The following is a 14,885-nucleotide window of genomic DNA, read 5'->3' as shown; positions in this document are numbered from 1 at the left end:
TTCCTAGAGCAATTGAATGTCAAAATAAATGTTAACAATGGAGAAATTGAATTTACAGTACCAAAGGAAAACCACACTGAAATCTTAACTTTGGCCCTCACTGTACCCCAGATCAGAGAAGAAGAAATTGTACAAGAAATAAAAGACCAGGTATACCCAGGAGTATGGGCCTTGGGAATACCTGGAAAGGCTAAAAATGCAGAATTGGTTGTTGTTAAACTGAAAGAAAGAGCATGACCCGTCAGGGTAAAACAATATCCTTTGAAATTGGCAGACAGACAAGGAGTGCAAAGTATTATAGGCGAATTTATAACATTTGGGTTATTAACTGAATGCTCCTCAGAGTATAACACTCCTATTCTGCCTGTCAAGAAGCCTGAGGGTTGGTACAAGACCTGCGGGCAATAAATCAGAGAGCTGAAGATTTCCAGCCGGTAGTGGCAAAACCCATACACCTTATTGACTAGTTTAAAAGAAACCTATGAATGGTTCACAGTATTAGGTCTGAAAGATGCATTCTTTTGCCTCACCTTGGCCCCCGAAAGCCGCAATTTCTTTGGATCTTTTCCTCAAAACCATGTTTTCACTGACTGATTTGTTCTTGCCCATCTCTTAGTCTAACCAAGCAAGACGCTCTGGTGGTACTTTCCGGGGCAGGAGGTTTCCCTTTCACCAGTCTGGCGGTTTTCTTCTTGTTCAAAGGAACAGTCACTTAGAAAGGTGTGCATTGCTGATAGACCACATGGTCCGGCGGATGAAGCAGACCCTGAATCTTGGGAAAAAACAGGACTGGGGTCTGGAAAAACAGGACCAAGCTTTGAGAAAGGAACTCTTGCTGACAGTCCCCTTGGTCCATCAGACAAAACAAGAGGCCCTGAATCTTGGGAAAAACAAGGCTGAAAGAACTCAAGGTTTGGAAATCCTGTGAGAATTTTGTGAAAAACGAGGCCGAAAACCAAAGCCAAACACCAGGGCCAGACTGGGGAAAGAAAAGGAAAGAAAACCTCCATCACTAAAGAGAGAAAAAGAAGGAAAAACGCTTTCTTCGCTTGCCGTACGTGAGCTGCGCGGGGCGGCCCCGTCTGCAGGCGCCCCCTCTGGAGGCCGGGCGGGCCAGAGCTGCCCACGCTGCCGTGCGCTCCGGCTGCAGCAGCGGCCCTTGGGGAGAGCCAAAGCTTTCCGAGGGGGCTGCTCTGCGCCGGGTTTGGTCAAAAGCTCTCTGGCCGTCAGCCGCTGGAGGCATCCAGGTCTGCGGGACTCGTCCCCGTCGCACATGGCTGCTTGCCGGCCACGGCTGAGACCGGGTTGGCTCTTCCACCCCCAAACAGGCGCATACTGCCTGTAGCGGTGATCTTCCCCGGTGTTCGTGTTTTGGGCAGGACCTGGAGGCAAACGGCTGTGGAGAGCAGGGTGGCAGTGAACTTCCCAAAGAGGCCGTCATGCCACGCTTGTTCTTTTCCTGCTGGCTGTGAGCAGGCAGCGCTCGGAGGCAGGCGCCACTGCCTGCCATGGGGCCTGCGCGCCCTCGTTCAGCAGGGGTCAGTCAGGGGAGTCTGATCCCGGCTTCTGCCTCCCCTCCTGCTTGGAAACCCCCCATGTTGCTGACACCCCCACCTCCAACCCCTCCGAGAGACCACCGTGCCCCACACCCAGAAACGGCGGCTCTGTGACATCAGCCCCAGGGCCAAGGACACCTCAGGCAACGTGACTGCTGCGGGCAGTACGTCGGCGGCTGCGCTGGAGGCAACAAGACCTCGTTCTTGCAGCTGACACGTGCCGCCGGCAGCGATGAAATTGCTCGCCCTCCTCGTCCTGCTGGCCGTGTGCCGGCCTGCGCACGGCATGTGGGCCAGCTGTGGGTAAGTGGGCCGAGGCTCTGGGAGGGAGCTCGGGCAGCCCTTCCTGGGCTTCACTGGAGGGGGCCCGCCTGTGCCCCGTGGCCACCCCACAGCTTCCCGAACCCCCTGTGGGAGCCTCAGCTCCTTTCCAGCACCCAGGCCGCTGGCACAACCCATCTACGGGGCTGAAGCGGACAGAGGGCTGGAGGCACAGCCACGGGGTTCCCTGGCCCTGCCGTCCATGCAGCCCCTCGGGGGGAGGGAAGACGGCTGACCTTCAGCCTCAACAGCAGCACAGCCGTCCAGCAGCACACTCATGAGTTTCTTCTTACAGCGGGACCTGCGGGCTCCGGCCCATGGCGGCTCACTATGGCATGTCACGTGTCGTGGGTGGTACGGGTGCCCAGCCAGGGGCCTGGCCTTGGATCGTCAGCATCCAGAACCCCTGGAAAACGGGCACGGGCCACGTGTGCGGAGGGTCCCTCATCAGCCCGCAGTGGGTCCTCACAGCAGCCCACTGCTTCGTCGGGGCCAGGTAAGGAGGACCAGGGAAGGGGGCTATCCCCACAGCACCAGCAGGCGCCCTGTCCGCAGCACCACGAGCTCCTGCCATCCCGGTGCCTTGCAGTGCGCCCGGTGCCGGGGCACTGGCGAGCCCAACTGAGAGACTGCTCCGCAGAAGGCTGGGCTCGTGCCACCGCTTCCTAGCAGCCTCCAGTTCCATGTTCCTGGTGCCCAAGGTGTGCTGGGGCACTGGCACCCTCCGCAGCGCTGCTTTCCTCCCTGCCTTGGGAAGCAGAAGGCAGGGAACTGGGAGGCTACTGCAGCACGGGGCTCCGCTCCCTCTGAGCCCTCTCTCCACCTGCCTTCCAGGAATGTGGCCATGTGGCGCGTGGTGATCGGGGCCACCCACTTGGCTCAGCCAGGCCCTGAGACCCAAGTGCGCAACATTCAGCGGCTGGTGGTTCACGAACACTACCGTAACGGCACGGAGAGGAACGACATCGCCTTGCTGGAACTGGACCAGCCTGTCCAGTGCGGCTACTACGTACAGCTCGCCTGCGTGCCGGACACCTCGCTGAGAGTGTCAGGGCTGACGAACTGCTATGTCAGCGGTTGGGGTGCCACCATGGCAAGATGTGAGTTCCCAAACAGTGCTCGTGTCCCGAGGGCAAGCTCGGCGCGCTGGGGAGGGCGGGCTGGGCTTATGGCAGCAACGGCGGCAAAAGCCAGAGTCGGGCTGTGGGGACGTACGGCCACGAAGAGAGGCGCCCGAGCCGTTAGCCAAGGCGAGATGGAAGGGCAAGCCCGGCACAAGGCCTCTGCAGGGGCAAAGGCAAGCCCTAGGGAAGGGCTTCAGCCAGACAGGGGAGGAGAACTGGGAACAGAAGGGCTGCTGCCGGATAACTCCTTTCTGTGCTCACAGCTGGAGGATCGACCGCTGTCCTGCAGGAAGCCCAGGTCCGCCTCATCGATGTCAAGCTCTGCAACAGCAGCCAGTGGTACAGAGGGGCCATCCACCCCCACAACGTGTGTGCCGGCTATCCGCGGGGTGGCATCGACACCTGCCAGGTAGGAGCGTGCTCCACGCCAGCCCCCAGCAGCACAGGCAGCCCTGTCGCCAGCGCCCAAACGTCCCCCGGTGCGGGCTGCGCCCGGCAAGTCACCCTCCCACCGCTGGGTCCCCACCGCTGTCGGGGCTCGCCTCCCTTCCCCGTCTGCAGGCCCTTGCCCAGCGCCCGCCTTGTCCCAGAGCCCCGGCACTCTGCCCAGAAAGGCCACCCAGTGCTCTTGCCCCAGCCCAGAGCTCCGGATCCCAGCCCTGGCACGATCCCACCTCCACTATCCACTGGGGCGGAGAGGAGAGAGCGCCCGACCTTGCAGGCCCACCAGCCCCTCCTGGACAAGGCCCTGCAGGCTCCAGCACCTGAGCAGAGCCTTTCTGGGCAGTGGGTACGGCTCTGGCAGGTGCCGGGAGAGAGAAGGAGCCCGCCACAGTGCTCCCGGGGCCACCCAACAACACTGGAACCCTCTCTCTCTCCTCCGCTCCGCTGCAGGGTGACAGCGGTGGTCCTCTTGTCTGCCAAGACAACCATGCTGACTACTTCTGGCTCGTGGGGGTGACCAGCTGGGGGAAAGGCTGCGCCAGAGCCAAGCGGCCCGGAGTCTACACCTCCACGCAGCACTTCTACGATTGGATCCTGGCACAGATGGGACTGCGCCCAGCAGGAACGGCTGCTCCAACGCCACAGCCAGTCTTCACCTCAACCCCCGTGCAGAGGCCAAGGCCAATCCCAACCCAGTCGGGCAGGTTTAGGCCCTGTCAGTTTCCACGGCAGAAGCTGCTGGAATTCTTTAACCTGCTGCAGGAGCTCCTGCAGGTCCTAAGGGGGATCAAGGCTTGAGCAGCAGGAGGAACAGGAGCCAGTGCAGCCTGCAGGGTAGCACCACCCTTTCCTCCTGGGGCAATGCCTGCTGAGATGCAAAGGCAGCCTCAGTGCCAGAGGCCTGCTCTGTTCTGCCCACGCTCCTCTCTGGGCACGCACTTGCTGCGCTCGACTTAGTTCTTGAATTAAAGTCACCAGTTGTCACAGCTGACCACGCTTCAGTCCAGTTCAGTCTCCTGTGCAAGGCAAGGACTTCCACGGCAGGCCCCTGCGGCAGGAGGCTGCGGGCAGACAAGTCGGGCACAAAGGGGAAGCGTCACACCAAAGGGCTGAAACTGTGCCTGGACAGAGGGGAGGGTGCTGGGAGCCCCCATGGGGTGGAGAAGACGGGCCCCCGAGGCTCACAAGAGGACAGGAGACAACGACGTGCCACGCAGACAGCCGTGGGGGCACGCGTTAAGGCACGCAAGCCCATGCTTAGGGCCTGGCTGGGGTGGTTTGACCCTGCTTAGGTGGCAGGTGCCCACCGAAGCCGCTCTATCACTCTCCCCGTCCTCAACTGGACAGGGGAGAGAAAAATAGAACAACAGGTTTGTGGGTTGAGATCACGACAGGGAGGTCACTCAGCAAGAGCTGGTTCTATGAATTGGAAAAGACCCAGGATGGTGCAGGGCATGTGCCACAGGACAAGTTCAAAAGTTCAACCATGAGGAAGACTCGGACCTTCATCCCCAACGACCACCAAGGACCCCCGACGGAGGCGTAACTTGGGAGGACTTAGGCGGGACTATGGGAGGAACTTATGTTAGTGAATTCCTGGAAATAATTGGAATAACCCAACCTTTTCTTAGAAATGTAATGAATAAACACAAAAGCTGTAAATACAAGGCAAGAATCCTAACGCTTGGGCACGCACGTATGGAAGGAGCCATCCCGTGTGCTGCCCAGCGCTGCGATAAAGAACTCCTGCTTAATAACACTGGGTTGTTAGTGAGTTTTTTTGATTCACTGTCACGGGCGAAACAGACTCGACTTGGGAGAACAAATGTAATTTATTACCAATTAACTCAGAGAGAAGCACTGAGAAATAAAACCAAATCTTAAAACACCTTCCCCCCACCCCTCCCTTCTTTCCTGGGCTTAACTTTGTTCCCGATTTCTCTCCCTGCTCCCCCCTGAGCATCACAGGGAACAGGGAATGGGGGTTGGGGTCAGTTCATCACCCTGCTGTACCTGCAGCTCCTTCCTCCTCAGGGGGAGGACTCCTCACACGCTTCCCCTGCTCCAATGTGGGGTCCCCTCTAACAGCAGACAGTCCTCCATGACTTCTCCAGCGTGAGTCCTTCCCAGGGGCTGCAGTTCTCCATGAACTGCTCCAACGTGGGTCTCCTCCATGGGGTGCCGTCCTTCAGGAACCGACTGCTCCAGCGTGAGCCCCCCTCACGGGGTCACCAGCAGCAAACCTGCTCCAGCGTGGGCTTCTCTCTCTGCACGGGCCACAGGTCCTGCCTGGAGCCTGCTCCGGTGCAGGCTTCCCACGGGGTCACAGCTTCCTTCAGGTATCCACCTACTCTGGCCGAGGGTCCTCCACGGGGTGTAGGCAGTCATCTGCTCCACTGCCCATGGGCTGCGGGGGGACAGCCTGCCTCACCGTGGTCCTCACCACAGGCCGCAGGGGAATAGCTGCTCTGGCGCCTGGAGCACCTCCTCCCCCTCCTTCTTCACTGCTCTTGGTGTCTGCAGGATGTTTCTCCCATACTTTCACTCCTCTCTCTTGCTGCAATTGCTGCTGCCCAGTAACATTTCCTCTCTTAAAAACGCTCTCCCTGAGGCGCTGCCACTGTCGCTGATGGGCTCGGCCTTGGCCAGCGGCGGGTCCGTCTTAAAGCCGTCTGGCATTGGCTATATCCGACATAGGGGAAACTTCCAGCAGCTTCTCACAGAAGCCACCCCTGTAACCCCCCCACCGCCCTCGCTACCAAAACCTCGCCACGCAAACCATCACAGCTCTGCTCCGTAGTAACTAAGAGATCCCTGTATTATCCACACCCTTTCAGGCACAAAGCCAAAACACAGCCCCACATGAGCCACTAGTGGAGAAAATTAACCCTGTCCCAGCCCAAACCAGCACAGCTCCCCGGTATAAGAGAGGATGTTGATGCCAGGACAAACGACAACTGCCCAGCTTGCCCTTTTCCTGCCCTGAGGTGTCTCTGGAGGGACAGGCTGGGCAAAGCTTCTCTCCTCCCCTCCGGGGTCCCACAGGGCAGCTGGGACTTTGTCGCAAGGACACCCTGGGCCTGGCTGTGCTGTTGTGCAGGCAGCAGCGGAGGCCAGCAGTGACGCTGTCTGCTCGGCACATTCGGGTGCTCCCCATGGGAAGGACACCATGGGACTGGGCTGCTTGTTCCAACTTTATTAACAAAAGGATTGATTCAAATGGGCCCTTTTCCAGAGGCAGAATTTCACTTCTCTGAGGCTCAGCAGAAGCAGCAGAAGAGTGACCACGGGCTCCATCTTGATGCTGACCACTGCTTTGGACGTGTCAGTTTGAAGACGGTCTGAGTTGCCAGGAAGCTGACAGAGTGTTTGGTGTCTTTCCTCAAGGCCAACAGGGCTGCAAGAGAAGGAAGCAGAGCAGCCATGAACCCCCGCTGCCTGCAGAGACCCCCAGGAGTCGCCTCCGGACGGTGCCAGCCCCACCCTTCTCCTCCCCTGGCCAGGAGGAGCAGCTGAGACCAAGAGACCAGCTGGCAGCTGCTGCTCAGGCACGGCCCGTGTGCCCCTGGCATCTTCCTCTGCCCCTGGAGCGTCTTCCCGGAGCAGAACCAGGCACGGCAGCACCCTGCTCAGGCTCTGCCTCCTGCCCCACCAGCCCTGGCACACCCAGCGCTGCCCCTACTCACCGTTGCAGACATCCAACAGTGTCTCCCTGTTCAGCTTCCGCCGGTGCCATGCGGCAAGCCCTAGGCATAGAGCTCATGTCAGACCTCCCGCTCCCTAGCACCCTCCCAGCAGCACGTTCCCCGGCCCTGCCGGCTTGGCCGCACACCCTCCTGCCCCTCGGCAGGGCCGGCCCCAGGCAAGGACAGTACCCGAGGGCGGTGGCCCTGAGCCAGGCGCCCAGCGAGCCCACCCGTGTGGTGGGCCCTCCTCGGGGCAGCTGGGGCTCTGGCAGCAACAGGGCTGCCCCTTGCTGCCAGTGCAGTGGCGGGGACTGGGGCCAGGCTGCCAGAAGAGGGTCCCGGGGACTGTGGCTCACCGATGAACCTGACGGCCGCCTCTCGCAAGGTGGCCTGAGCGTCCTTCAGGTACGGCAGGCTCTGAAAGAGGTATTCTTCCACCCTGCTCCTGCTGTGCGCTAACTGGAGAGAGCACAAGGGCACGAGGCTCGCACAGACCCTCCCCAGTCAACCAGACCAGTCCCTCCTCCCAGCACCATCTTCCCCCACGCCCCCCCCCGGCGATTCCTGTCCCCAGACAGGCAGAGCCCTGTGGGGCTGAGGTTCAGAAAGAGCCGTGGGCAGAGGGGGCTGGGGGTACTGAGACCCCTCTGTCTCACTGCCAGGCCCAGGTGGACCAGGGTCTCCTTCAGCACCCTGGGGGCAGGGAGGGCAGAGGGGCCTGGAGAAGAGCCCGTGGGGGATCCGCACCTGAAGGCAGGGGAGAACGCGGCTCTGGGCTGCGGGCTGGAGCAGGGCAGGTGAGGCACAGCTGCACAGCCCACCCCACGGGCACGTGGGGCAGCCCTCGTCCAGCCCAGCCCTGGGGTTTGGGGGTCGTCCTCACCATGTACTCTGCCATCCGTTGTGCCTGCTCTGGCTCAGGCGGGTGGCTGGGCAGCCTCCACCCCAGGAACTCCACACAGGCCAAGAGGGTGCATCCAGAGGCCTGCAGAGAAACAGAGTCTGGGAGATGGCACCACAGCCCAGGGAAGGAGACCTGGCATCCTCCTCCTCTTGGCCGGGCTCCCAGCCGCTCCCAGCCCCTCAGGGGAAGGGGCAGCGGGGGACCCAGTCTGAACTGGGTTCAGCGCCCAGGGCAGGGACATGGGGCAGCCACCAGCTCAGGGACCTCATGCTGCGATCAGCAGAACAGAGACCCTCAAGAGCTGCTGAGCTGCTGCCAGGGCTGGGAGCAGAGCGAAGGGCAAAGGAGGGGTGGGCCCAGGGCTGTAGGCAGCGAGGGCTTGAGTGCCAGAGGCACTGGGGCAGGACGGAGCCAGCAGCACGGCCCATGGGCGTCCCCCAGCTTGGCTCCCCAGCCAGGGCTGCCCCAGCTCCTTCAGCCCAGGCTCCGCATGGGCAGAGCTCTGATCCCGGGATGCAGGGCCAGTCCCTCTCCAGCTGCATCTCCCTTCCCACCACTCACCCTGCCCCAGGCTGGGCAACAAGCTGGCTCTCCACCCCTTGGAAGTGCTGCACCCCCCTGCACAGACCAAGTTCACTGGCCCCACGGAGGGGCACCTGGGTGAGCAGGGCCTCGCTCCTGGGGCCGTCCTGCTCCCCGGAAGCTGGGACATGCCCTGGCCCCAACACCTGCTGCTCTCTAGGGCACAGCCCTGGGGGATGGGGATTGGGGCTCAACGCCCTGGCCTCTGACTCCTGCAGGGACAGCGGGGAAGCCTGTAGGGACTCGTGTGTCTGGTGGCCATGGGCTGCTGCTGAGCCCCGCTGGAGCCGGCAGAGCAGCTCTGGGAAGTGTCTGTGCCGGGTTCGCCGGTCCTGCTCGTGTGGGATCAGCAGGGACCCTTCCTCTGGGCTGGGCTGGAGGAGGGGCTGAACGGGGAGAGCAGGGCTGGGAGGGGACCCCACCTCCCCATCCACCTCTGCAGCAGGCTGCAGTGGGGCAGGAGGAAGGCAGCGGGGGGAGCAGTGCAGGGAAGGAGGGGAGCAGACGGACCCTGAGGTGACACACATTCCCAGACTCTGACGTCCAGCAGCCCATGCCCCTCTTGCCCAGGCCACCCCTGTGGTGTCAGCATGCCCAGCCCACAACACCGGCCGCTGCTCACCTTGGCCACGCTCTCCACCTCGTCACTCATATGGAGGAGCAGCGGGAGCAGGACCCTCTGCACCATCGTCTTCATCTTCTTCTTGTTTCTCCCCTCCACAGCTTTGATGACATCTTTGAAGAGGGTTATGGTGAGCTCCCGCACCCAGCTGGACCCCTGGCAGAGAGGAGGACAGAGGGACCTCAGCAACAGCTGCTCCCTGCCTACGCTGAGCAAGGCGTTAGCATGACTGACGTCAGGAGAGATGCTCTGGGGTCGGATCCTGAGCGCACGAGGTCTGCAGCTGCAGCTGAGCGACCCCAGAGCCCTGAAAGGTCCGGCAGGAGGAGCGAGGAGGGGAGCCCTGCCCGAGCGCTGCCCACAGGGCTGGGCTGAGGGGCAGCGGCCTCTGCAGAGCGCCCATCTGTAGGGCTGAGGCTCCCCCGGCAGCCTTACATCATCAAAGAGGGGCAGGAGCTTCTCCGCCAGCTGCAGAAGGACCAGGCTGGCCTCCTCCCTCTTCAGGTGCTGCATCACATTGCTGAAGAAGAGCAGGGCCTTCGTCTTGACACCAGGGCTGCCATCCTGCAGGGTCTCCATGATGTCCGGCAGCAGGACCAGCACTTTTCCTGCCTGTACGAAACACAGCGTTTCCTCATGGTGAGGCACTGAAAGGCCACCTGGAAATGCGGTGCGCGCTGAGCACAGGCCTCCTGTCCAGCTCCCCAGCAGGCGGCACAGGAGTCACTGCAGCAGCCTCCTGGCAGGCAGTGGCCGCTGGCAGGTGTGTCCCCTGCTCAGCCACCCCCTGTTCTGACCCCAAGGGGCAGAAGGGTTGGGAACCCCCTGGGCCTGGGCCGCTCCCCAGGCACCCGCCAGCCCCCTCCAGATCGGGGAGGGTGGTCGGAGCCATCATCCCACACTCTCACACCCAGGCCAGGCCAAGCCACCACGTTCCTCCCTGCCCCAGGCCCCAGCTGCCAACACGGCTCCACTTGACTACACCCCGCTCACCGTGTCAGGCGTCTCCGACAGCACGACAAGGGCCCTGAGCACCAGCAGCAGCATCAGCGGGCTTGGGTACCTCAGGAACCTCTCTGCTTCATACAGGGCAGCGAACTCCTCTGTCCCAATGCCCCCGCAGAGCAGCAGCTGAAACAAGGACAGCGGTGAGAGACCAGCAGAGCCTGCAGGCTCCCTCCGCCGCGCTGGCACAAAGGAGGCATGACACCCGGGCGGGGGCAAGGGTCGCCTCTCCCCAGACCTGAAGCCCCCTCAGCCTCTGCACGGGCCCAGCAACTGGCCTGACTCTGGCTTTGGCCCCTTCTCTGCCCCTGCCCCAGGATTCCAGGCTGCAGAGCGGGGCAGGGGGGTGCAGGCAGCGGGAAGTGGAGTGCTGCCTGGGCAGGGGCAGGCTTCGTGGTTTTCAGCGGGGCCAAGACAGAACGGGGTGGCCCCAAGGGCCTGGCACGGGGTCTGGCTGGTGCTGAGCAGGTCCCTGCTGACCCTACGGGCTGTGTCCCTACGCGCCGGAGGAGGGGGCCGTTGGGAGGCAGGGGGAGGGGGGGGCCGTGCCTGTTCTCCTGGGGAGGCAGGCACAGCCCTGAAGGTGTGCACGGTCACTCACAGCCAAGGGACAGATGCAGGCATCCTCCGCGGCAGGGCTGAACACCTTGCGCGGCTGCTGGTCCCGCAGCACGCTGAGCAGCTCCGGCAAGACTCTCCCCAAAGCGAGGGAGACCATCACCTCCCACATGTCCAGGGCAGCGCTGCAGACCCAGAGCTCACTCAGCAGGGCTGCCTCGGCCCCTGCACCCTGCCTGGGCCAGCTCCTCCAGCCCCAGGCGGTGCTGCAGCCCTCTCCCTGCCCACCCTCCTCCCTGGGTGCCCGGGGGCCTGCCCAGGCAGGCAGGAGGGGGCTGAGGTCGTGTTCCCCAGGGGGCAGCGAGGAGCGTGGTGGCGGGGCTCTGCCTTGGGCAGCTTGAGCTGCTGCGGGCCTGGCCGACACACTGGGGCCGGGAAGCATGGTGGGAGGGAGGGCTCTGCTCCTCGTGCTGTCCTGCAGTTTTCCATGGGTCCGGCAGCCAGAGAGTCTCTGGGCCCCTCTCATCACGGGGAACAAGCCCACAAGGCTGTCAGGGCCAGTACCTGTCACACGCTGGAGAGATCCTCAGCAGGTTCCTGACCACTTCCCTGGGGCACTCGTTGAGCAGCAGGAGGAGGAGGGACTCCAGGCTGCGCCGGGCTGGCTCTGTGCGGACGCTCTCCACATTTTGGTGGATGCACCTCATGATCTTTGGCACCTGGAGGGGACACAGGTGAGGACGGTGCGGCAACTGGAGTGCAGCCACTTCCCGAGCTGCCGCTGGAAGTGCTGCCCTTCCCATCCCTCTCTGCTGCCTTGAAATGACTTCAGGTACCTGAGAGAGCTGGCTTAGGGAAGGAGGGAAGAACAGGGCCTGACAGGGCTCACGGGCAGGGCGATCCAGCCACAGGGCACTTACTTCCGTCAGCCAGGAGTCAGGGTGTCTCATGGCCATGTCCAGGATGTCGCTGCCCATCTGCCTGTCACTGATGTCACCCGCTGCCAAGGCCTCCATGGCCATGCAGAGAATTTCTGTCCTCTGAGCAGGTTGGAGGTCTTCTCCAAACTCCTGTGGGAGGAAGGAACGGACAGAAGACACGGCACGCTGAGTGCCCTGATGGTGCTGCTTGGCTGAGCAGCACCAGGTCTGGTGAGATGCCAGGCGGTGCCAGCAGCAGTGCCTGCAGAAAAGCTGGAAGGAGGGGCTGCAGTCTCTACAGGGTGGAGGACGAGAGCAGAGGGGTCCCAGGGTGAGGGAGGAGTGGCATGGCACCAGGTGTTGGCCCTACGGAGAACCAGGGCTCGCTGGTGGCCAGGAGGGCTGGATCTGCTGCTGGGACACTGGAGTGCCGCCCTCGGGTAGTCCTTGCTCGGGGACAGCGGGAACCCTCTCAGCAGGGCCAGCGATTCTGGGTCCCTTGGCTCCTGCCGATGCCGTAGACAGGACTCCCAGCAAGGGGTGGGCTCATTACCATGAGCAGGTCTACGACGTCGAGTGAAGAACTCAATGAGGAACTCTCAGAATCCCATCCCTGTTCGAGCTCTGCATTCTCCTCTGGCAGCGTCTCACCTACGCGGAGGGGAAACCCAGAAGAGTCGGTCGGATGCAGCCCCTTTGTCAACAAGCTTCCCAAAGGGCGAAAAGAGCTTTGAACTCCGCACGGCTGAGGAGAGAGGCTGTGCTGGGGCCGGCTCCCAGCCCCAAGCAGCCCTGGCATTCAAGCACCGCCGTGCCCCCCGCCCGTGGGACCCCCGCTGACAGCCTGACCAGGAAAGGGAATCCCGGCATCAAGCCAGTGCCACTCGCTGGCCTTGACGCTGCCCAGCCCCGGGGGCCCCTCACTCACCGGTCTGCACCACCTGGACCCAGGACATCTTGTAGGGCTCCAGCAGAGAGCTGCTCTCCTGGGGAGCCCGCAGCTCCCAGGGTGCCCTGGCGTGGCTGAGGGGTCCCTCCACCATCCTGTCAAACAGGGGAAAGTGTTTGGGGGGGGGGGGGGCAGCTTAGGGAAATGCCTCGGCACCGCGGGGCTGCCGGGGCGGCAGGGAAAGAGGTGGGCTGTGCTGGGGGTCTCCTCGCCAGCTTCACCCTCCTGCCTGTCCCCTTGCTGTCCCATCAGACACTGCAGGCCACAGTCACGAGGGTTACTATGGCACTGTGGGGTGTCACAGAGGTGCATCATGAAGGGCCCCACTCTGACCCACCACCCGGGCTGGGAGGGGCAGGGCACCCATGTGGGGGGCAGGAGCCAGCTCGCCATTGACCCATGGGTCCTCTTGGGGTGCCCCCAGGCCCCCGTCTACCCTTATGTCCCCTCAGGACCTTCCTGTACCTGCTGCTTTGTCCCGGAGCCTTGTCCTCACGCGCCCTGGCGTGGCCCCAGCACCTCTCTGGGAGACCCCCGCGTCCCCCTCTGTGCGGTGCTCTCTACGCACCTCTACACTTTCTGGCATCTCGCGGTTACACCTTTTCCCCCACTCTGAAAGTCTCGCTAAGCACCAGGAAGCAAAAGGTGTTCACGCCTGCTCCTCTCCTCCAGTCCCTGCTTGGGGATACAGCTGTCGATGGGACTCTTACTGTGCCTATCGCTCACCAGGCACTGCCAGAACAGGAAACCCAAAAGAAGTACTCTCTCTCTTTTTACGCTGCCTTAATGTCTTGAATCAATGCCCTCACCTACAGCCGAAGAGACAGAGAACTGGATGACTCATCCAGAAAAGCCTTCTCTAAGCACACGGGTCTCACTGGGACCCAAACCACATCCCACTGCTCTGAACAGCTTCCAAGCTGCTCCTTCGTTGTGCCTTTAGAGATTTCTCGAGGTTTCTAAGGTGGGCAGCGGAGAGGGCAGATATTGTTGGATGGTGGCTGCGGTCTCCTGGCTGACAGCTCTCCTTCGCTTCTGCCTCCGTCATCCCTAGCTTTATAAAGTGAGAAGCTCTTGCAGATGGCCCACTGTGAAAGCAGAAAACTGGCCTGGGGTGAAACTGGTGAGACCATAAAGGGAAAACCTGCCAGACAAAAGACCGCTAAGGAGAGGGTCAGGAGAAAAGGGGGGAAGAGGGACCTGAAGGTGCAGCTGAAAATGAGCCAGGGATGTCTGGGGGTCCCAGTCCAGCAGCCCTGTACCTGCTTGTGCAGCCTGCAGTAGGGCAAGAGACCCGTTGCCCTTCCGGACCGCTTGTGTTTGACTGGCTGCTGTAGTCAGGCGGGCCTGGAGTGCCCCCCACGGCCAGCCAACGGGCACCCCAGAGAGGGCAGAGGAGGGATCAAACCTCAGCAAACAAGGGCTTTAACAAGTCTGCGAGACCTCTGGTTCTTCAACGAGGCACACGTTCCTTTTGAGTTGAACAGGGCGCTCCCACTGGTTGGTGCTTTCGCTTATCTCGTGGGTACTAAAAGTGCCCAAGGGACTGGTAAATCTGTTCCTTAGAAGAGATGGGTCACGTGCCTAGCACCATGTTTCACACCCCTCTGCTTCCAAAACCACTTCAGACCACACTGACATTGCAATGGGAAGGTCTGGGCCCATCCGGGTGGTGCTGACTGGCTCAGACTCCCCCTGTGCCCAGAGCAGATGGGAACGGGCTGCGTTATTAAACAGCTAACTGGACAAAAAGTCGGTGCCTGTCGCACGGTTGGGCGCGTGAGCACCTTGTGTAATCGAGTGTGAGGCCTCAAAAGGCACAGGGAAACAGCGGAGGGGTGTCCCTCTCCAGAGGCAGCCAGCTCAAGCTGAGCGAAACCGGCTCTGGGGCAGAACCGAGGGTCCCAACTCTTCTTCACAGTCGGGGGCTAAGGCTGGATCCAGCCACACCCAGGCTCCTCTCCAAGAGGGATTCTGGAAAGCCAAGGGGGTCCGGTCTGAACCCTGTCAGTCGGCAGCAGGAGCTCCCCAGACCCTTTATAACAACCCCACACACGCTGGCAGCGGGAGTCCTTCACCCCACGGCACACTGCGAGCTGGAGCCCCTGTCCGGCAGCTCCGCTCCCTGGGAACCGTCACCCTCCGGGAGTGCCAAAGCAACAGCTCCTGGTCACAGGCCCTGAGAGCAGCTTCCTGCGACCGTCCCCCACTACA

At 61.9% G+C, this 14,885-nt stretch overlaps 1 protein-coding gene across 1 annotated transcript; it reads left to right on the top strand.

Moving 5' to 3' along the window:
• Positions 1–742: 742 nt before the first annotated feature.
• Positions 743–4,311, top strand: LOC147412680 (acrosin-like). Its single transcript, XM_086481151.1, has 5 exons — positions 743–924; positions 2,173–2,373; positions 2,712–2,992; positions 3,271–3,410; positions 3,896–4,311. Exons 1-5 carry the CDS (start codon positions 743–745, stop codon positions 4,241–4,243), a joined length of 1,152 nt encoding a protein of 383 aa, XP_086337277.1. The 3' UTR covers positions 4,244–4,311.
• Positions 4,312–14,885: the final 10,574 nt, after the last annotated feature.

Source organism: Leptosomus discolor, unplaced genomic scaffold, assembly GCF_034619465.1.
Source record: "Leptosomus discolor isolate bLepDis1 unplaced genomic scaffold, bLepDis1.hap2 HAP2_SCAFFOLD_45, whole genome shotgun sequence".
Classification (NCBI taxonomy): Eukaryota; Metazoa; Chordata; class Aves; order Leptosomiformes; family Leptosomidae; genus Leptosomus; species Leptosomus discolor.
Note: the sequence above shows the minus strand (reverse complement) of the source record. Positions and strands in the feature narration are given on the sequence as shown.

Bases quoted from the DNA above. Each gene is read 5' to 3' on its own strand.
- LOC147412680 (XM_086481151.1), top strand. From the start codon at position 743: ATGGTCCGGCGGATGAAGCAGACCCTGAATCTTGGGAAAAAACAGGAC. The intron at 925-2,172 runs GTGAGAATTTTG...TTCTTCTTACAG, and splicing joins ACTCAAGGTTTGGAAATCCT to CGGGACCTGCGGGCTCCGGC. The intron at 2,374-2,711 runs GTAAGGAGGACC...CCTGCCTTCCAG, and splicing joins CACTGCTTCGTCGGGGCCAG to GAATGTGGCCATGTGGCGCG.